The 23,324-nt window shown below is 32.7% G+C and overlaps 1 protein-coding gene and 2 pseudogenes across 1 annotated transcript; 1 reads left to right on the top strand and 2 right to left on the bottom strand.

The window, feature by feature from the left end:
* Nucleotides 1-12,369: 12,369 nt before the first annotated feature.
* LOC149892208 (uncharacterized) lies at nucleotides 12,370-16,776 on the bottom strand. Its single transcript, XM_090078089.1, has 4 exons — nucleotides 16,764-16,776; nucleotides 16,396-16,461; nucleotides 13,443-13,523; nucleotides 12,370-13,355 (listed from the first exon to the last, which is right to left on the bottom strand). Exons 1-4 carry the CDS (start codon nucleotides 16,774-16,776, stop codon nucleotides 12,370-12,372), a joined length of 1,146 nt encoding a protein of 381 aa, XP_089934215.1.
* A 2,721-nt stretch (nucleotides 16,777-19,497) lies between these two features.
* LOC149892207 (uncharacterized) lies at nucleotides 19,498-20,306 on the top strand (annotated as a pseudogene).
* A 307-nt stretch (nucleotides 20,307-20,613) lies between these two features.
* Nucleotides 20,614-22,521, bottom strand: LOC149892206 (uncharacterized; annotated as a pseudogene).
* Between the last annotated feature and the right edge of the window lie 803 nt (nucleotides 22,522-23,324).

Genomic DNA, 23,324 nt, shown 5'->3' with positions numbered 1-23,324 from the left:
GTTGGAAGGTACTCAAAAAAATCCACTTTTTCAATGCCACTGTCATACTCTGGTTTATCACTCACTCTTAATCGATCAGTAGTTATCATTTTATAGAAAGAAAAATTTTTTTTAGATTATTTCACACTCATCCTTCAAGCGATCTTCATACCTCTTCCCATATTCACTAAGTCTTGGATTCGAATCGCATTCTGTTTCGACATTTTACTAATGGATGAACCAGTCTTTAATTTCTCAATGGTCTTTTTACCTTTATCAACAGCCGCATCTTTAGCAGCAGAAATGGCAGAAAGGGCTAACTCTGTTCCAGCAGATTTTGCAGCTGTAATCGCTTCTCTTCCCAACTCGCTCTTTGCAGCATTTTTAAGCAAATTCACTGCTGTCTTTGACATACTTGAAGCAGCTGCTCTTTTGATGAAATTTTTAATCAAGTCTAGAATACCGCCTCCTCCAACAACGTTCTTTTTGACATATCTTCTTTTGTTTACAATGAGCATTTTCTTTTTAGCAAATTCTTTTTAGATCCTTTGCATGAAATCAAGCCATTTTATCAATCGTCTTCATTAACGACTTGTATTCCCCTTTATTAATCTCCTTTTGTCTCAACAGCTCATCACAAATAGCAACAACCTCATTTCTCGATGCTGTATTCCCAGCATGCCAGGAAGCAATACTCAATTCAAGCTTTTCAACTAACGCATTCGGATCGCTCGGAAGAACGATCACTCCACGACCTTTTTTCCCTTTTTCAATGCGCATCATTTTTTCCCAAATAGGAGCAATAAGTTTCTGATACTTTGATCTTCTTGAAGCTTTCGGTTTGTGAGGTTGCGTATCAGATCTTATAGCATCGCTGTCCATTAAAATTTTTTCATAATTCTCCAAATCTTCATCCGTATACTCGCTTGGTATTTCAAATTTAGTCATCAGCTCCCAAAGACCTTTTGTCCTTTCATACCTTTCATCACCAACAATAATGTCATCTCCATCCATTTCAACCATAAACATTTTATCTCCAACCTTATTCACTTCAAAAGGCATTTTTGACACAAATTTTTTAGATTTATGGAAAATCTTCTCGTTGCTTTCAATGAGAGGTCTAAACAGCTTGCTCGCATTAGCTTGAAAATCAGCATCTAAAATGTTGTCGTTGATGCTTTTCTGATAAATCCCCTTTCTTCTGTCATTCACTTCCTTCACAATCTCATCTCTCTTGTTCGGGTCTTGTATTTTAAAGAAAAACATCTTTTTAAAATACGTGAGAAAAAAATCATAAGTTGGTTTCTTCATTAATGTTATCCCTTTTTAGATTCATAGAATCCTTAATTTTTTTTAAACATATTGTTGAACGTTTGAATGGCGTCTTCTCGGCCTTTTTGGATTAAGTTTTCTTTCATCACTTCATCAATACCCTTTTTGGTTTTGGTTCGTATTTCCTCCATCAAGGTCTTAAACTTTTGAAGCTCATCAAGAATCAACTGAAACTCTGAATCGCTTATTCTTCCATCCACCAACGCTTTGTAAATGTGCTCGCTGATCGTGTTCAATTTAGACTCAGCCAACACTTTTATCTTTTCATGCTTTTCCGCTTTTAAAGCCATTCTTTTGTTCACTTGACTGCCAACAATCGATAAAAAACCCATTCCAATAGCTACACCTTCACACGCAATCGCTGCTGGACTAGCAATAATCGTTGACAAAAGATCTATTCCAGTCACACCCAATGCTATGCATAATCCTTGCATCGTATTGTCCACATTCGAAATGATCCTGAAAACGCGATGATACTTTTTGCTCAAAGCCATTCTTTTCACTTTTTCAGTTTCTATTTCTTTCTGAATCTCGCCGATCTTCTGAAGACGATGCCCTTCATCTACAGGAGCTGATGGAAGAACTGGATAAATTTTTTCATTCAATATCTCCATTTTTTTCATTAAGAAAGATTATTTTAAATCAATGTGCGTAATCGTGCAGAGCTTTTCACCCTTTTTAACAATGACGTCCTCTTTGCTGTTGCTGTTCACGTCCATAATAACGTTCTCTACAGACTCTGAAATCATGACTTCGTTCTTTCTATAATTCAACTGCTCAGTGATTTTGTTCATTAATGTCACCACTGCAATACCTTTCTCAAACTTCAACCCAATGGATAAAGCTATCGTTGTATGTGAGAGAGCAGCAAATTTAATATCTTTCTGAGCAAAAATCTCATACTGTCCTTTGTCGTTATAATAGGGTGGATGATCCAACGTTTTCGCATACATAATAATGTTACTCGGTCTTCTCTCTTCCAACTCTCTAATCCTCTCTTCTAAAAACCTTAATTGCAATTCCAAACTGTGAACTTCTGCTGAGGCAACATTTCTAAATAACTTATGAGGAGCATTCATTTTCAAGATGAAGAAAATAATTTTAGATCCTTTTCGGATCTTGTAGACTAACCAATTCTTTATTGTTCACCCACGAATTAAACGAGTCAGGATAACCCAACCATTTCACCAATGATCTGGTCTTGGTTTTGCGAACGATTTTTTCTATTCTGAATATGCTCTGATGCGTCTTTTGCATCTCCTGCTCGTAGAAAGTGCCTTGAATTTCTTCACCGTTTGCATCAGCGATTTTATATGTGGGTGGATTCGTATGCTGAACATTTGATACGGTAAAAACCTCCTCAGTCCATCTCGGTGTATACCCTTTTTCAAAATGAAACTTCTTTTTTACAATCCTCACTTGATCACCCATAGAAAATTTCGGTTTTGCTGGTAATGTTTGATCCTTACCATACAGATTCCACCATACCCTACCTTTTTTCTTTTCATCGCTGGCTTCCACTGGTGTCATCTTGATGGAAGAGTGCTTTGTGTTGTTGTAATTTTTTACCATCTCATCCAAAACGTCAACGTATTTATTGGTATTGTTGGCTGAAAAATATTTAAACATCCTCTCTTTCATCGTCCTGTTCCATCGCTCAACGACACAGCTTTTTTCCTCGTTTTCAGTGGAATACAATTGAACACCTAACGCACTCACATGCTTGTTGTAAAATTCTTTTCCTTTATCCACCCACAATTTGATGCATTTTCTTTCACCGAAAATCTTTTTCAACGCTTCAGCCACTTCAAGACCTGTTTTACTTTTTAACGGAACGATCCATCCATACTTTGAAAACACGTCGATCACCATGAGCAAATATTTCACGCCGTTATTGAATTTTGAAAAAGACTGCATATCAACCAAATCTGCAGCCCATATCTCATCAATGTCGTTCACAATCACCCTTCTTCTTTTAAAATGATGAATCACCGGTTTATGAAGCTCCTCTGCAAGCTGGTCTGTCCATTTCAAATCACTTACACCCAATCCAAATTTAGCTTTGGCTTTGATGATGGGAGCAATAAGCTTTCTTTCGTTAATCTCTCTTTTAGTAGGATTTGGAATGGAGTTCATTTCTTCAAGCATCATCTGATCTGCCAAATTCCTGCTTTGAACGTCGTTTAAATATTTATAAGCCAAATCATGGTGATACGCTGCATTGTCTACTCTGTCTACCGGCTTGCTCCAATCTTGATACATGTCGGTGGATGTGAGCCTTTTGTCCAAATTGGTTCCAGGCCCTGCAAAGTTCATCCCAGGAATGTGCATTTCTCCTGGAAATTTCGCCCATGGAAGCTTCACTTTGCTCGACAGCTTATTTATCGATTCGACCAAATCACCTCCTTTTGTAGCAGATGATCTCGAAGAAGATGATCCATCGAGCGCATGCGAAGAAATAAATTGGCATTTGGTCGTTCCGCAAGAGTCGCAAGTCCCTTTCAACATAGGTCTATTGTTTTTTGTCATCTCCTTTTTCAAGTGAATGGTTTCGTTTTCTCTTTTGCATTTAACGCAATACATTTTAACATATATAAATAAGTTTTTTTAACATAAAAATGGACATTGTTGATTTGTCATATGATAAAGAAAGCACAAGAAATCATAACAACTTTTTACCAAGAAGCATTCGTGGAATCATCGTCGGGAAATCCGGTTGCGGAAAAACAACCTTGCTTCTCAATTTACTGCTTAGACCAGGATGGCTCGATTATAACCACTTGCAAGTCTTTGGCAAATCCCTTTTCCAACCCGAATATCAAATACTCAAAAAAGCCTTTGAAAATACCCTTCCAAAAGAAATCGTAAAAAATTCTCCAATTGCTTAATAAAAACAAAATGAAAAAATTGAATTTAAACCCTAAAGATGTGATTGATGAACTTTCAAAAAATTCGAAGAATTTCCACGGATCTGGAGGATCAAAAAATTATTCTGAAAACGAGTGTATAGAGTGTCATTTTTTCGAAAATGAAGAAGACGTTCCTAACCCTTCCGAACTTGATCGAACAAAAAACAATCTGATGATCTTTGACGATTTAAGAGGAGAAAAACAAAGCATGTGTGAAAAATACTACACGCATGGAAGACACTCTAACGCAGACTGCTTTTATCTCGCTCAAAATTTTTTCGATCTTGACGGGCATGCTATTAGAACCAATGCCAACTTTATTTGTCTATTCCCTCAGGACGATAGAACTTTTGGTGAAATTTATAAAATACACGCCTCATGTGATATGGATATAAAAGAATTTAGAAAGTTTTGTAGAGATTGCTGGTCTAAACCTCGTGGATTTGTCGTCATTGATCTATCCTCTGAAAAAGATAATGGAAAATACAGAAGAGGTCTGGATGAATTTGCCTTTTTCTAACTTAAAAATCACTTGTGATTTCCACGGATCCAAAAGGATCTAAAAATTCGAAGAATTTCCAGTGATCCAAAAGGATCTAAAAAAATTTTGTCCATTTTTAAAAAATGTCAGGTACTATAATCGATGTAGATGATAAATCAAGTGTTATCACGACTAATTTTTTAGACAAAATCGTCTTTGAAAAAGGAAAAAGCTACGAAATGGCTTTTCTCGGACTTGAGACCTATAACAGTATTCCAAACATAAACAGCAAAAATAATTCAATCAAATACAGCATGAACAATGGTGCTCATTGGGAAACCGTTATCATCCCTGACGGAAGCTACGAAATTAAAGACATCAATGAGTTTATGCAAAGGTCAATTTCATCCACCATACAAAAGGCTCAACGTGGAAGTTATATTATTGCGAATAAAATTAGCTACTCATCAAGCAACCTTCAAATTGCAGTGAATGTCAACACCTTAAAATCAACCATTAAACTTGGAGCGAATTATATAATCGACTTTAACGTGGATAACAGCATTGCCTCAGTTTTAGGGTTTACTAAAAGAAAATTAAACTCCAATTCAGAACACGAGTCAGATCATATCGCTAAAATTTTAAGCATCAATACCATTAGAATTGTTAATAACGTCATCGGATCATCCTACGTTAATGGTAAGCAATTAAACTGCATCTACTCCTTTTATCCGCAAGTTGACCCTGGTTACAAAATCATCGAAAGACCTATGCATTTGATTTATCTTCCTGTTCAAGTTCCTGAAATTTCAACAATGGTTACTCGCATCATTGATAACAATGGAGATTTGGTTGATTTTCGTGGAGAGGATGTTACAATCCGTTATCACATTCGAGAAGTGAAATAAATAAATTTCTTAACTCTATAAAATGTATCAATACATCAAACTCAACATCTCGCAAGGTCAAGCCGACAAAATTAAAAAAGCGATGCATGATAAAACTGCAACCAGCATAAAACTCACTCATCAAGACTTGAACGGCGAACATGTTCTTGCTGTCACTAACGCGCAACTCAACCAAATTAGAAAAGCCTACGAAGCTGAAAAGGTGTCACGCTTAAACTCAGCAAAACTCAACTCATGCACAACGCAAAAGTAGAAGGTGGATTCATCGGTGCCCTTTTACCTTTACTAGGAACTCTTGCCTCTCGTGCAGCTCCAGTACTTGCAAAAGGTTTATTAGGCGGACTTGCTTCATCTGCCAGCTCAGCTATGGTTGATTCTATCGCTGGACGAGGTGTTAATCATAAAAAGCCCAAAACATTTTACTTGAGCAAAGATGGAAAAGGTATAAAAATAACCAAATTTGGCTCTGGCTTATTCTTAAAACCTTGGATTGGAAATACTCAAGGCGATGGACTCTTTGTTAAAACTGGAAAAGGACATGAAATAACAGGAGGATTCATCGGTGCTCTACTCCCCTTGCTCGGTACGCTTGCAACCACTCTTATTTCTGGTTCTGGTTTACTTCTCGGTCCTAATTCACCCTTCAATAGCATACCCATTTTAGGATCCATTCTCTAAGCGACATTGTCACCATGAATCATAAAATGATTTAATTTAAACTTTTTAACAAATTTTAAAAAAAATGATTGACTTTCAATGGACTGACGTAGAAGGAATTGTTTTACCCAACGAGGCTTTAACCAACTTTCAACTGATAAAGGCTGCCAAACAGTTAGAATTAAAAAACTTTCGTGGAGTTCTTGTAAGAGACGAGTTACCGAAAAAACCGAGAAGAAAAGAATGCGGTATTGCAAACACTGGTGATTCAAGCACTGGTGGGTTTCATTGGGTGTGCTGGTATAAAGACGGTGATAAAAAATACAGTTTTGATTCATACGCACAACCTCCTCTTGTTGAACTGGTTGACTATTTAAAAAGTCCTGTTTATTACAACAGCGAGCAAGTTCAGTTTGGAAACACGTCTTACTGTGGTCACTTGTGTCTTTACGTCTTGAAAAATTTGAATGAAGGTCTTGACTTTCAAAGCATTATTAACACCTTGTGGTGACTGCTTAATGAACGGAAATGAACAACTTGCAACCATGAACGTTTTCAGATCCCATCTTCACGATATCTACACCGAAGAAATCAACAAGGTCGCACTCAGCGCTAACGATGACAAAAGAATTATCTTAGATGACGGAATTCACACACTTGCCATCGGTCACTACAAAACACGACCTATCGCTGAGGTTTGAAAAAGGCAAGAAATTTTTTGAATGATAAGAATTAGATCTTTAGGGGTACCTCATCCCTCAAGATAACATTTTTTTTTTTGAAGAAAAGTTAACTCATCGCATCAACGTTAGCATCCTTAACTATGGAAAAGTGTTCATGAGCCAGAACCGGCATTTCCTTATATATCACCCTTGACTTGTTTATGTTTATTCTCCCTTGACTTGTTTATGTTTATTCTCCCTTTACTTGTTTATGTTTACTCTCCCTTGACTTGACTATGTTGGGGTCGATATGGACACCAACATAGTTTTTCTTATAAACTTAATTGTATTTCATAACTTATGCCTTTAAAAACTGTTTTTATTTTTTTTATTTGTAACTCAATCTTTTTTTTTGGATATTTTTAGATATATTAGTTAAATTTAAATTTCATAACAAATATTAGAACTTATGGCTGAAACTAAAAAAAGAGTTTCATTAGATACAGTGCTTAACAGGCTCAGGAACTATTGTTTGCATCGCTTGATAAAGATTCATCAAGTGAAGAAGAGTTAACATCTGATGATGATGAAGAGGAAGAAGAAGTTGTTGAAGTAACAACAGACAGCTCAGAATATACTGAGTCATCAGATGATGCTGATTTTTAAGCAGATACTCCTGCAACTTTAAAAGTAAAGAATAAGTCAACACCAGAATTAGGAGCTAGAAGATGTAGAACTCGTGGTGGATTTAGAGGCACTAGCAGTATTTATGGTACAAATAGTCAAGGGAGAATAAGATATGCAAATCAGGTATTAGAAAGTGGAAATATACATAACGATAGGGTTGAGGAAATAAGTCCAGGTAAAGCTAATGAAATAGTTGAAACTGAAGTGGAATTTAGCAATACAACAAATGTTTATAAGTGCCCAAAAAGTAATGAAATATGGCAAAAACAAAGACTAAACAATACTAAAAAATTTGCAGCACACTAAAGTCATGAATTTAAAACCAGGATTAACACCATATGCAATACGTATGACAGATTCCATATATGCTGCTTTTCAACTTTTGTTTTACCCCAAAACTCTTCAAGATAGTTCTAACTAAATCAAACAAAGAAAGTGAAGTTGTTTTTAAAGAAAAGTGGGCTCTAAAAATGGGTTTCTTGGACTTTTATTTTTAGCAGATGTTTACCGATCAGCAGGTGAAGCTGCAGAGGAGCTATGGAACATTAGTGAAGGCCGGCAGATTTTTCGTTATGTAATGAGTTGTGAGCGTTTTCATACCATTTCAAGAGTTTTGAGATTTGAGAACAGAGCAGCTCGATTATTAAGACGCAGCAATGACTAACCTGGACCTATTCGTGAGGTTTTTTTACATTTGGGTACAAGCACTTTCAAATAGTTTTAGACCATATGAAAATGTTACTGTTGATGAACAGCTGGTTCCATTTCGTGGACATTGTTCATTTAGATAATATATAAAATCCAAACCAGCTAAATATGGGTTAAAGCTATGGTTATTGTGTGATTCCAGTACCAGCTATGTCTTGAATTCACAAATTTATGCTGGTCGTGTTCATGGAGATGGCCCAGAAAGGAATCAAGGGCAACGAGTAGTACATGATTTAGTTGAAGTCATAAAAGGATCTGGAAGAAATGTTACAATGGACAACTTTTTCACATTAGTAACACTTGCACAAGAACTTTTAGAGAAAAAATTAAGTCTAGCTGGAACGATGCGTAAAAATAAAAAAGAAACTTCCACAGAATTTTTACCTGCTCGAACACGAGAAGTCTACTCTTCATTGTTTGGTCACCAAGAACAATTAACTTTAGTCTCATATGTCCCAAAGAAAGGAAAGTCAGTCATTTTGCTGAGTAGCAATCATCGTGATGCAGAGTTATCAAACCACCCTGATAAAAAACCAGATATATAATATAATTCTGGACTATAATTCTGGACTATAATTCAACGAAGGGGGGAGTAGATACTCTTGACGAAATGGTCTCTGCTTTTTATACAGAGAATGACCCGCAGGTAATTATAAATATAGCAATTGTAACACTGTATAAGTTTATGAAATCTATTATTTATTTGTCTATTTTTTATAATTCAGGTGGCTTATGGTAATCTTTTACAACATCCTAGACATATCTGCTGTTAATGCTTTTGTAATTTGGATGCATTTAAATCCTACATGGAATAAACAGAAGACGCATCGCAGAAGATTGTTTTTAAAAGAACTCGGAAAATCTCTGGTAGCAAACCAACTCCAATCAAGACTGTTACTTCCAAATTTGTCATTAAACTTACACGATTGTATTTGCAAATTAGTTGCAAACATTTCATCACGAAATTTTGAATGAAGTTCTTGAATGTCGTTCAACGATCCACAAAATAAAACAAAAAGAAGCAATGATGAAAATAAAGCAAAAGATAATGGTAATTTTGGTGTGGAAAGAAAACGAGGTAGATGCAAGCTCTGTATTAGATCACTTGATGAAAAAGTTCGAAGTACTTGTAATTAGAGATCGCTAGTATACGGTAAACTAAAAATTTAGTGTGCAGTTTACCGTATAGTATAGTGTAAAGTATAGTGTAAAGTATAGTGTAAAGTATAGTGTAAAGTATAGTGTAAAGTATAGTGTAAAGTATAGTGTAAAGTATAGTGTAAAGTATAGTGTAAAGTATAGTGTAAAGTATAGTGTAAAGTATAGTGTAAAGTATAGTGTAAAGTATAGTGTAAAGTATAGTGTAAAGTATAGTGTAAAGTATAGTGTAAAGTATAGTGTAAAGTATAGTGTAAAGTATAGTGTAAAGTATAGTGTAAAGTATAGTGTAAAGTATAGTGTAAAGTATAGTGTAAAGTATAGTGTAAAGTATACTGTAAAGTATGCTGTAAAGTATGCTGTAAAGTATACTGTAAAGTATACTGTAAAGTATACTGTAAAGTATACTGTAAAGTATAGTGTAAAGTATACTGTAATGCATACTGTAAAGTATACTGTAAAGTATACTGTAAAGTATACTGTAAAGTATACTGTAAAGTATACTGTAAAGTATACTGTAAAGTATACTGTAAAGTATACTGTAAAGTATACTGTAAAGTATACTGTAAAGTATACTGTAAAGTATACTGTAAAGTATACTGTAAAGTATACTGTAAAGTATACTGTAAAGTATACTGTAATGCATACTGTAAAGTATACTGTAAAGTATACTGTAAAGTATACTGTAAAGTATACTGTAAAGTATACTGTAAAGTATACTGTAAAGTATACTGTAAAGTATACTGTAAAGTATACTGTAAAGTATACTGTAAAGTATACTGTAAAGTATACTGTAAAGTATACTGTAAAGTATACTGTAAAGTATACTGTAAAGTATACTGTAAAGTATACTGTAAAGTATACTGTAAAGTATACTGTAAAGTATACTGTAAAGTATACTGTAAAGTATACTGTAAAGTATACTGTAAAGTATACTGTAAAGTATACTGTAAAGTATACTGTAAAGTATACTGTAAAGTATACTGTAAAGTATACTGTAAAGTATACTGTAAAGTATACTGTAAAGTATACTGTAAAGTATACTGTAAAGTATACTGTAAAGTATACTGTAAAGTATACTGTAAAGTATACTGTAAAGTATACTGTAAAGTATACTGTAAAGTATACTGTAAAGTATACTGTAAAGTATACTGTAAAGTATACTGTAAAGTATACTGTAAAGTATACTGTAAAGTATACTGTAAAGTATACTGTAAAGTATACTGTAAAGTATACTGTAAAGTATACTGTAAAGTATACTGTAAAGTATACTGTAAAGTATACTGTAAAGTATACTGTAAAGTATACTGTAAAGTATACTGTAAAGTATACTGTAAAGTATACTGTAAAGTATACTGTAAAGTATACTGTAAAGTATACTGTAAAGTATACTGTAAAGTATACTGTAAAGTATACTGTAAAGTATACTGTAAAGTATGACGTAAAATAAACTTTTAACTTTTTGATTTTTCGGCGAAACCGTAATACAAATTTTTAAATAGGTGTTAAGGAATTGAATTTTTACTACGTTTAAAACAATGTATTTGTTTTTACGTTTTATTGTGATATTTTACGTTTTTTATTGTGATATTTTACGTTTTATTGTTCAATGTTTTTGTTTTTACGTTTTATTGTGATACTTAATATGAGTTATATTATATAAGTAATGTTTTTTATGAGCAATTGGTGCAGTTATGTTGATCGGGAAAGCATAAGCATTTATTGGCCGGTGACCCTGGTTCATTCCTTCCAGTTGCTTTTGTTTTGTTTTTTTTTACTTTTAACATAAAATTAAAATAATTTTTTGGCAGGGAGAACTGGCACAAACGGACAATATTACTTTTATCTTTGGATTATAGAAGCCGACGATGGAACCAGACAAATTTGCTATATTTCCGAACCCAGCCCTCAGCTAAAATAGTCAAATTAGCACAGGGTTAAAATGCTTTTTTTTGTTGTTGCATTTCACGTTTAACTACTTTAAAAGAGAAAACAAAAAAAAAATTGAGAAAAATTTTGAATAACTTTTTATGTTTACTAATATAAGGAATAAGCACTACTAAAATTTAATATATAATATCAATACTGTCGGTCCAGACTGTCATACCACCCCAAAAATTTGTTTTTAATTTTTGATGGGCCAGATAAACCCTTGAAAATAGAAATTATTAAATTTGCACTACATCCTCACTAGATAAAGAAAAAAGATGAAGGTTTTGATCAAAATCAGCAATCACATATTATTGGATTGTTATCTTACTGCTTCATTTTTAAAGCAAACATGTTTTTTTTTTTTTGAACATAGCCTTTTTAAAAAAAATTCTTGTGTTTTCAAATAATTTTGAATAAAAATAGTAAAATATAATATTTCATATTCAAATATAAACAGAAATAAAAAAATACAAAAGTAAACAGAAACATTTATATTAATCTTTTGCACAAAATTCTAAAATTTCTCTACGATAATATTTAAAGTTTTTATTTAATCATTTGAGATGACAAATCACTTGAATCAACTGAAGTCTCTAGAGTAAAATCAATAGAAACATTATCTTCATCATTATTATGATCACTAGTATTACCAAGAATTATATCAGCAATATTTGCTTCTTTTTCATTAAGTGTGGCATTTGCATACATGAGCACTAAGCCAATTACTTTTTCTTTTGCAAGTCGGTTTCTACGCTTTGAATGTATAAAATCATACAAACTCCGTATTTGTTCACTTGCAGCTTGAGAAGTTGGAATAGTAAAGACTATTCGTGCAACCTTTGCTAAATTTGGAAATTTACTTGCACCCTCAACTCCCCACCAGATATCAGGATCCATTAATTCAATTTGAGCTAAAAAATCTGATGTTGGATTTGCACATAGTCTCTGAAAAGATTTTATTTCTTTTTTTGAAGTTTGATATTGCAAAATCCTCTTGTTTCAACTATGTACTTTGGAAGTAATTCAAGGACCATAACAAGATCACTTTTACTCGATGGAGGAGGCTCATTATACATATTTCTACCACCATGATTTCGTGGATCAAGAAAATATGCAAATCCCATAGATGGTGTGTGAACAAATTCCCATCGACGTAAAACAAGACTTTTCAATATTGAGTCCTCACACCATATTTGCATTAAGTTAATAAAACCTATATAAACTTCAGAAAGTACACAACTATCTGATTCCAGTTTACCTACTAGTTTTGATAATGGTTTCATAACATTAATAAAACATTGACAGTCTTCCCAAAAAAATTCATCTTGTACAATGTTAATGTATTCTGATTTTTTTGTGGATGGAGATATACGTGAGAATGCACCTGAGTTGACTAAATTCAAATAAACTAATTTGTTTTCAAGATTACGGGCAACTGATGTATGATGGCTATACCACCGTGTTAAAACTGCATGTGATAATGTTCGCATTTCCTTCAAATTATTTTCTTGTTTAACACGATTTTGAATTATACGAAATTGATCAACAAGAGATGTTCTTTGTTTAACAAATGCTGTCAGTTTTTCAGACTTTTCTAAAATATCCACAAATTCAGGAAGAAGGCAAATATCTTTCACTAAAAGATTAATCGTATGGGCAGCACAACCATTATAAAATATTTTTGGATATTTTCTTTCAATAATATCCCATGCAGCTCTCATATTTGATGCATTATCAGTAACAATGCTTGTAACTTTATCAACACCAACCTCAAGAATTACATTTTCTATCCGTTTTGCAATATTAATACCAGTTTGTTGCTCTTGACCAGCAGGCTCAATTTTGTAAGCAATTGGTTTTATGGTCCTATTTCCAACATGAATTGAATAATTAATGAGATGTTTTGCATTAATGTTTGAAAATCCATCAGTCACTATACTTACTTATTCAGAACTATCAACATATTCTTTTATTCTATATTTTTCATCATTTAATGCATCTTTAAAAAGGCGCCCACTAATGCATTTACTAGAAGGAGGTTTATATGCAGGTCTAAGATTAGCATGATGTTGCTTCCAAGCAGAAGAATCAGCTAATGCAAAAGGTACTCCTGTATGTAAAAATATCCTTGCATATGATTTATCTATCTTTTTGATGTCATCTTTGTTTATAGTGTCAAAGTATGAATTTAGCATAGTTCTTTTAGCAGGCTGCCCAGATTCTTAAAAAACTGAATGTTCAGAGGTTTGTGAGGTCATATTATCATTTCCTTTTGTTTCAACTAAAACACTCTGAAATTCTCTTTTTTTATTTTTGAAGCACAACTTAACCTCTTCAGACACTCTTTCACATCCCCTTAAATGCTGTACCCATCTCAATTTTTAGCGTGCTGTTATTTGTTTATCACAATATTTTTAATAATATTTTCTTGTTGAACCTTTTCCAAAAAAAGAGACATGCTTGTAAATTTGATCAGACATTAAATAGTTTACTTAAATACAAGAGTATGATACAAACATATGTATTACTATTATCATTAACTTATTTCAGATCAGAGAAATCCATTAAATAAACAAAAAACCAGTAAAAAAGACAACCAAAATACTATCTTAAAACGGTGAAGAGCAGCACAAACACCATGGTATAAAAATATAACAACTTAACAAATTAAAGTTTTTCTTAAGTAAACCTAAGAAACAAAAATTGAATTAAAATAATTATGTAAGTTAAATACTAGACATGGCCCAGTATTTTAATCAATTAAGATAATATAATTATCAGATTATCAAGTCAGTCCAAAAATATTTCACAAATAAAATTAAACAGGTATACTAATGTGTATACAAACTTTTAGTATACCAAGTATACGGTAGAGTATACCGTAAAATTAGTATACCGTATTCTGTAACCGGCGATCCCTACTTTTAATAAATGTAACAATTTTGTATGCTGTACACACAGCAAAATTCTTTGTAAACACTGTGCAAAGTAAACCATACATATATATATATATATATATATATAATTTATATTTAAACTTTTTTCGGTTAATAATAAAGTTATGTTTTAATTTTGGTAAAATAGAATAAAATTATCTTTTTTAATCTTTTTAAACAAAGAATTATTTCATCAAAAACATAATTATTTAGTTGGGGTCCCTATGTACCCCAACTAAAACAAAGTGCAAGTCAATCAGCGACGGCTTAGTAAAGTTAATTCATCTGTATTGCTGTCGATAAGAGAAAACTTTCGATTAAAATTTTGTCTGTACTGCCGAAAGTGTTTGTTTCGGGCTCCAGCTGCCTCCTCGGATAACTGGCCGATAGGGAGGATTGCTTGAGTTACTACTTCGGCACCATACATCAAAACTTTATGTATGGTTGGAGAAATGGAATAACAAACTTACAGTTTGATATACAGTTTAGCAGTTTCATGAGCAAAAGCGTCGAACTTAACAGCATCAATTTTATATCCACTTGAAATGACTTTAAGAATAACATGTAAACATTTATCTAATCCAAGTTAACACCAGTTATTTGTTAAGATAATTCCGGGTTTGAAAAAAATCTTCTGGACGTATTGCCGTCATTCTCATTTCCAAACCCTGCTTTAGGTATATCTACTTGAAGCCCTAATTCTTCTATAAAAGATGTTTGTATTTTCTTCTTTGCTTCTTTGACAATTTTTTTCCTCGTCTGATCGAGCTTGCCACTTTTGTTAAAATATTTTATAAGCTAAATGAAGAAGCGATTCAAAAAAGTGGATCCTTGCATAAATAATCTAGAGTCCAAATGAGATGGTTTCCGTATCGGTTGACTCTTTTTTAATCAATTTGTTAAAATATTTCAATGTTTGTCCACAAATGTAGCACCTCATAGTTGATGTAATATCATTTGTAGAGTTGCACGCTAAACCATCTACCATTGTTAAAAGCAAGGTATACTTTATTTTTCCTATTTCATTGGGAAACCTTGTTTCCCTGAGATTCCTTATTTGGTTTTTTACGTGCTCCATCTCATCAATTGTTATGTCTTTAGATTCACTAATGAAACGTATTCGATGGGCCTGCAGAACCTTAGAGATGAGGTGACTGGGTTTGGCCATATAATTTTTTCCTGTTGGCCATGAATTTTAACAATCATTCTTAGAGGTACTAAAGCACTTTGAAAAATGTTTGCATTAATGTCGTTGTTGTTTTGAAATTTTTGTTAAAATTTTGCTTGTTGCATTTCATCACAGCCCCATTTTGATATTAAAACCATAGTTTTCTAAAACCTCTGAGACATTTATTTAAGCGTAATGTGGTGTGGTCAAGTAATGCTTATAATTGAATTTCAGCTGTTGTTTCGGTTACTTTTATTGATTCCTTATTAGGAAAACATTCATTTTTGGCTTGTTCTATTGTTGAGTAGCAGGGCTAGACAACTTTGTTTCTACTTTGAATAAGTTCCCACTATTTTCTGGTAAAATCGTCTTTTACAAACAATGCCACTGCCTCTTGAGGTGTTAATTTATTGACAGTTACTTTTTTAAAAGCAGAGTTAAATGCTTTTCGGTATTTCTTTGCTCTGGTGGAAGTCGGAGTCATTTTTTTAATAAATTTTGAAACATAAGTTTTTCCTAAAGTGTGCTGGCTCATTCTGGCTACATACGTCAACTCATCAACAGATACCTGTATGCGCAAATCAATAGTTTTTCGACGCTTGCTGCAATCACATAGTTTTATAAATGATTTTGATGGTCGTCCAGGTTTCGGTCGAATGTTTATTGACCAATAAGGTAGCTCGATGTTTGATTTGAGCCATTGTTAATTGTTTATTATAAAACTTTCTTGTTTATAACTTGCAGATATCCATCTTTTCTTAACATCGCTCTTAAAGAATTTTAAAGTTCTTGCTATGGTACTTATTTGATTTATTGGATATTTCATAACTTTTTAAGGTGTTTTTCCAACAACGAAAACTTTTCATCAAACTTTTTACCTTTACCATCTTTCATTATTTCATATAACTCTCTTCTAGTGAACAACTTTTTGACTTCTGTTGAATCTACATGATAAATAATGAAATAAGTAATACATAGTGGGGCGTCCTCAATTAACGACAAATAAAATAATTCTTTTTTGTTTGAGATTTTATAGTTTAACAGTTTAGGTATTAATATATTAGAAACAACTTAAGATTTTCGTAGTTTGGTTAAATTTGTACAAAAATGTTTAAAGATTAAACAACAAGAATTTATTTTATAGCTATTAAATTTACAACTCAAATAGTCAATCATAAAAACGCTTTATATTATGCACAAACACGAAGAAACTTAATGTAATTTTATTTCAAAATATGGATCATACCTTCCTCTGCCATAATTAGCCGTTTATTTTTTCAAAACTGAACATAGTTATAATAATAGCTGCAATAGCAAATGTCAAAAACTCTTGAAATTTTATTTCCCACGAAAATTCAAATTAACAACGCCGCTTTCTGAAAAAAAATAAAACAAAAGAAAAAATCGAGAATAATTTTCTATTACATAATCTAATGAATCATTTATATAGCTTGAAAATAATAAAGTTAATAAGATTTTTATCATACAAATACTCCATTAAGCGTCGGACAGTTCTGTACCAACTTAGTTGTTGTCATTTTAAGGGCCTTACATACATGCATACATGCACATATGCATACATTCATGTCTACATACATACCTACATACATACAATTACGTACATACATACATATATCTACATACATACAATTACGTACATACATACATACATACATACATACATACATACATACATACATACATACATACATACATACATACATACATACATACATACATACATACATACATACATACATACATACATACATACATACATACATACATACATACATACATACATACATACATACATACATACATACATACATACATACATACACACATACATACATACATACATACATACATACATACTTACATACATACATACTTACATACATACATACATACATACATACATACATACATACATACATACATACATACATACATACATACATACATACATACATACATACATACATACATACATACATACATACATACATACATACATACATACATACATACATACATACATACTTACATACATACATACTTACATACATACATACATACATACATACATACATACATACATACATACATACATACATACATACATACATACATACATACATACATACATACATACATACATACATACATACATACATACATACATACATACATACATACATACATACATACATACATACATACATACATACATACATACATACATACATACATACATACATACATACATACATACATACATACATACATACATACATACATACATACATACATACATACATACATACATACATACATACATACATACATACATACATACATACATACATACATACATACATACATACATACATACTTACATACATACATACTTACATACATACATACATACATACAAACAAGTGCATAGTTCCGGATTACGGGTAGTTCCGATGACCACGCAACAAAAGCGTGTAGCGTATTAAATAAAAAAGTAAAGAAGATTAGAAAGAGAAATTTTTTCTTTTTTTTATATTTAAAAGGTGTGCACAATGTTTAAAAAAAACTGTTAAGAATTGAGTATAAATTACACCTATTCCATATAAGTATCAATATTTAACTAGTTAAAATTTATTTTTTTCTTTAAGTAGGTTGAATTACCCGATATACCGGATTATCCGGTAATTTTATTACCCGATTTTCGAGTAAAGAAAGTTTTGGGTAGAAATAATCGTGTACTTCTACGGATAATATTCGGGTAGCTTAAATCGAGTAATTCCCGACCCGAGAACCTGGATATCGGTTCACTAAAGTTTTTAAAATTACCCGTATACGGGTACCCGCGGGTATTTGGGTCGGGATTTCGCTCCCTATTGTTTCACCTAACAAAAAAGCAGAGTAAGAGGCATAAATGATTATGCAGTAGGCCGCAACAGATGCCTTTGCATATATGAAAAAAATCACAAATGGTGTTATACTTTTGATAAGCTAGAGTTATGTTGCAATTATGAAAGCATCTCTTTCAGTTGATATGTACATTCTTAGAAGATCTTTTACATTTTAACTCGACGCAATATTTCACTATTTTGATTGCTGTTCACACATCTTTGACGACACTTCCAGTATCTGACAAGCTAAAAATACAAAAGAGTTTAAATAAATATTGATTGCTTTAGTTTATAAAGAAATTGAAATGCTAAAACTATTTATTAACAACACCATTAAAAAGATCTTAAATTTTTGGTTTTGCTACTTTGTCAGAGTGAGCCTCACTTTGCTTTTCAGAAAACTGACACTTCTTAAGGCGGATTTCCACGGAGCGAATAAGTTCGCACGACGCGATTTTTTTCGCCGCTAATGTTTTGAATCATTTGATTTTTTTCGCCGCAAATGTTTTAAAAGCATTTAATAAAACCATTAAATCTACATTATTTAATGCTTTTATTAAATGCTTTTCAATATACTCAGAATCATGTTGAAATCACAGATGAAGTTGTTAACGAAGTACAGGGTGTATACTTAATTTCTGACCCCCTATATCTCGGTTTAAGAATACGGTATTTCAACACATACCATTTTATTACTGTCATATCAATTTAATTAGACAAAGAATATATGTTAATAGTCAGTAATCAGTATTTTGTCCATTTCTTTCTATGCATTGGGTAATTCTCCTTGGCAGGCTTTCTACTAGGCGAAAACACTCTTCTTGCGTAATGGCAGCCCACTCCTGTTCAACACGTCTGATCAGATGTTCACGATTACGAGGTCGAGGATTGTGTAAAACACTGTCCTGGAGTCTTGACCAAATATGTTCGATGACATATAAGTCGGGCGAGTTGCCAGGCCAGTCGGTCCACACTGCTGGAATGTCTCTGTAGATCAAATTCATTGTTGCTCTTGCCGTGTGGCAAGTTGCTCCATCTTGCATCAGAATAACTTTATTTCTCACAGGAAAGATGGTCTTATCATCAGCTGCACGTTTGTACACAGGTAGAGTAATATCACGGTAATATTTTTTTAAAATCTTGTGTTTGTAACATGTGGGCGGTCAGAAACTAAGTATACACCCTGTAGTTGAAAGTGAAGAGACATTCGATAACGATAATTCAGCTGATTGACGAGTATGTCATGTTTCATACAAAGACAGGACGGTGAAACAAATGCTTGGAAAAACTTGCGTTTTTATTCAATAAAGAAGAGAACTTTCTTCAAAAACAATAAAAAAAATTTTGAAAAATACATTAAAAAAATATTTTGACAAACGTAATCGTATGAAAAGATCAGGAGCAGCAGGCTCGAATTAACCAAAATGTAAATTTTTTGATCGACATTTTTGCATGAAAAAAGCGCAAACAAACCAACTGAATATAATGTAGATATTGTTCCAGATTTTACTTCCCCATCATCGTTTCACTCACAGTGCAGTTTTTCATCATTAATTCAAAGTACAAGTTTTTGTAGCAGTGATTTAAATCTAACTGAAACTCATAAAAGATTAAACCATTCCAAACAAAGCATAAAAAAGAAAGCACGGGTCACAAATCAGAACGAGGAGTCATTCTCACAATTCTGTCAATCATTAGTAGAGTATGACAAGATCTTAAAAAAGACGATGGAAGATGATGAAATATGAAAGTACTCTATTTTGTCAAAGCCTTAAAATCCGATTATAAAAGAACTCCCATTGAAAGAAAACAGACGAGCTATGATAAAGATAAAAACTCTTCTTTTCAATATAAAATACGGTGAACTAGAAGAAATTTAGGTTAATAAATTCAAATATATATATGAATAAATATTAAAACTTTTATATTTATATGCTCCATGAAATACTTCTTTATATGAACTGATCTTTTTAGATTTACATGAAAATCATTGTTTTTAAATTCAAAGTTTAAAGCTATTGTTAAATTGTGATAAAGTCGTTAATATATGATTAAAAGCATACGTCCCAACAGTTAAAAAACACCTTTGCAAATCAATTGTTACTTATTAATCAACTTTTGTCTTTAAATAATATTAGCTTTAAAAGTGTCATAATATTTTGCTTTAAAGTTTTTAGATATTTTTTTTCAAACAAAAGCATCATCAGTAATTAAACCATATGGTAATATTTTTTCAGAATTACCAATATTTTTAGGATAAGAAAAATTAAATTTATTATTTTCAATTGCATAACCAAGACTACAGTTGCTAAAAACACCACCATCACTCTGTCATTTCGAGTCACAAATGTCTACCATAGTGAATTTGTATTTAGCATTACGAACCCCTAGAAGGACAATGCTATGCGTTTTTTTATATTTGGTCTAGGAATTAATTCGTGCGGTTTGACAAGGGATTACGAAACTAGCCTATTGTCTCAGCGTTTCGTTTAGTCACGCATGCGTGCAAAGATCACTGTTATTGCGCATTATTTTCATTATAAATCATTTGATTTAAGCGTAAACAACACTATTTTTAATTTAACTGATAATGTCGATTTTTGTTCCTGATAAAGTGTTTTTGCGGGGGATTCTTCTTCATTACTTTAACATGAAGAAAAGAGCTACCGAAAGTCATCGTATTTTGGTTGAAGTTTATAGTGACTGCTCTAGCTGAGCGAACGTGTCAGAAGTGGTTTGCACGGTTTAAAAGTCGTGATTTTTGTTTGGAATACCAAGAGCGACCAGGACAGCCGAAAAAATTTGACGATGCAGAATTGGCAGCATTGCTCGATCAGGATTCTTGTCAAACGCAAGAGGACCTTGAAAAATTGTTAGGAGTTGAACAATCAACAGTTTCCAGACGCCTCAAAGCCATGGGTATGATTCAAAAATTGTCTCATTGGGTTCCACATGAATTGAAAGACAGAGACGTGGAAAGAAGAAAGACCATTTGTGAATTGCTGCTTGAAAGACAGAAAAGAAAGGGATTTTTGCATCGAATCGTTACTGGTGATGAGAAATGGATTTATTACAAGAATCCTAAACGAAAAAAGGCCTGGGTAAAGCCAGGTGAACCAGGTCCATCAAAACCCAAACGGAATATTCACTGTGCAAAGGTTATGCTGTGTATATGGTGGGATATGAAAGGTGTGGTGTACCATGAGCTTCTGACACCTGGTGAAACTATTAATGGAGAACGTTATCGACGACAATTAATGCATTTGAAGCAAGCTCTGGTCATAAAACGACCAGATTGGGGTAACAGACATGATAAACTCATTTTTCAGCATGATAACGCTCGACCACATGTCGCAAAACCTGTCAAAAGCTAATAGGAAAATGTCGGATGGGAAGTGTTACCCCACCCGCCGTATTCTCCGGACATCGCTCCTTCTGACTACAACTTGTTCTATTGCATGAATAACGATTTGATTGGACAGCGCTTCACTTGTTAAGAAAATTTCGAAAAATGGGTCTCTGATTGAATCTCTTCTAAGGATGAAGCATTTTTTCGACACGGAATTCGTAAATTGCCGGAAAGATGGTCAAAAGTAGTGACTAGCTATGGACACTATTTTCATTAATGTATTCATCCATTTAGTTTTTGAAATAAACCTTCAATTTTCAATTAAAAACCGCACGAATTAATTCCTAGACCAAATAGTTAAAATATTCTGACTCTCCATTATGGGGAGCTCGCATAATATTGTGCTTGCCATCTATATCAACAATAGCATGCGGAAAATCCCAAATACTATCAAATTCTTTTGCAACTGACTTCCATTCATGTTTTTCTGATTGGACGTGTAAAAAATTTCTCTCTTTCAATGAATTCCAAATATCTGCACACGTTTCACTAATAATTTTACTGATAGTGGAAGCACTGATTCTATAACTTGCACCAATAGTACACTGAGCATCTCCTGTTACAATGAATCTAAGTGTTACGGCCAACCTCTCACTTGGAGTGACAGGATCTCTCATTATAGTTCTTTTTTTCACAATGATAGGCGCTACAAACGCAAGCAACTCTTCGTAAGTTGTTGGAGACATACCAAAATACTTAAAAAAGTATTCCTGATCGTGCAAACGTAAATCTTGAACTAATAAATGAAACTCTCATTTCTGTAGGCGTTCGGCATAAATTTTCCTTACCCAAAATTGTTTCTTTAATTTATCTTGTTTCATTTGCAGTATCTTTAAAATAATTATTTTTCTACTAATTAATGACAACCTTTTTCTTATTAATGAAAATTCATATTTTTTAGCAAAAAATGCGTCCCAACTTGATGGTGGAAATAAAAATTCTGATTCGGCGAAAAACGAGCCGCGAAAAAATATTGTGTTGAACGAAATAATTTACTCCGTGAAAATCCGCCTTTAGATATTATGTGTTTCCCAACAATGAGCCCCAAAAGATCATTTATAAATCTATTTGTACCGTGCGATTTGTTACATTTGCGAAATTTTACACCATCAATGTATATTTTTTGACCTGGCACTAATTGTTTCTAAATTGCAAAGTAAAAGTACTATGAATAGAATTCATATGATAAAATATATAAATAAAATAGATAAATTTTGCAACATAAAAATATCTTACTCTTTTAGATCCGTCTGCCCAGTTAGATACATTCCATATTGGAATGGATAAACAAATAGCAAGATTTGCTTTGGCGTTATGAGAACGAAGTCACCTGAGTCTATGATATGCTTTAATTCTTGAGGATTAAATCATTTTGCGAAGAGCTACAAAGCCCTAGGGCTGTCCAGAAATTATTACACAACCCAGAATATAGCCTAGTGAAGTTTTTCCCATTATACTATCAATTCTTTATTGAAAAACATTTTTTACA

The sequence above is a fragment of the Hydra viridissima genome, unplaced genomic scaffold (genome assembly GCF_058129835.1).
Source record: "Hydra viridissima isolate aposymbiotic clone 2 unplaced genomic scaffold, HvirCarnegie_v1 scaffold_2, whole genome shotgun sequence".
Lineage (NCBI taxonomy): Eukaryota > Metazoa > Cnidaria > Hydrozoa > Anthoathecata > Hydridae > Hydra > Hydra viridissima.
The sequence above is the reverse complement of the archived record's forward strand: the minus strand, read 5'-3'. Positions and strand labels throughout refer to the sequence as shown.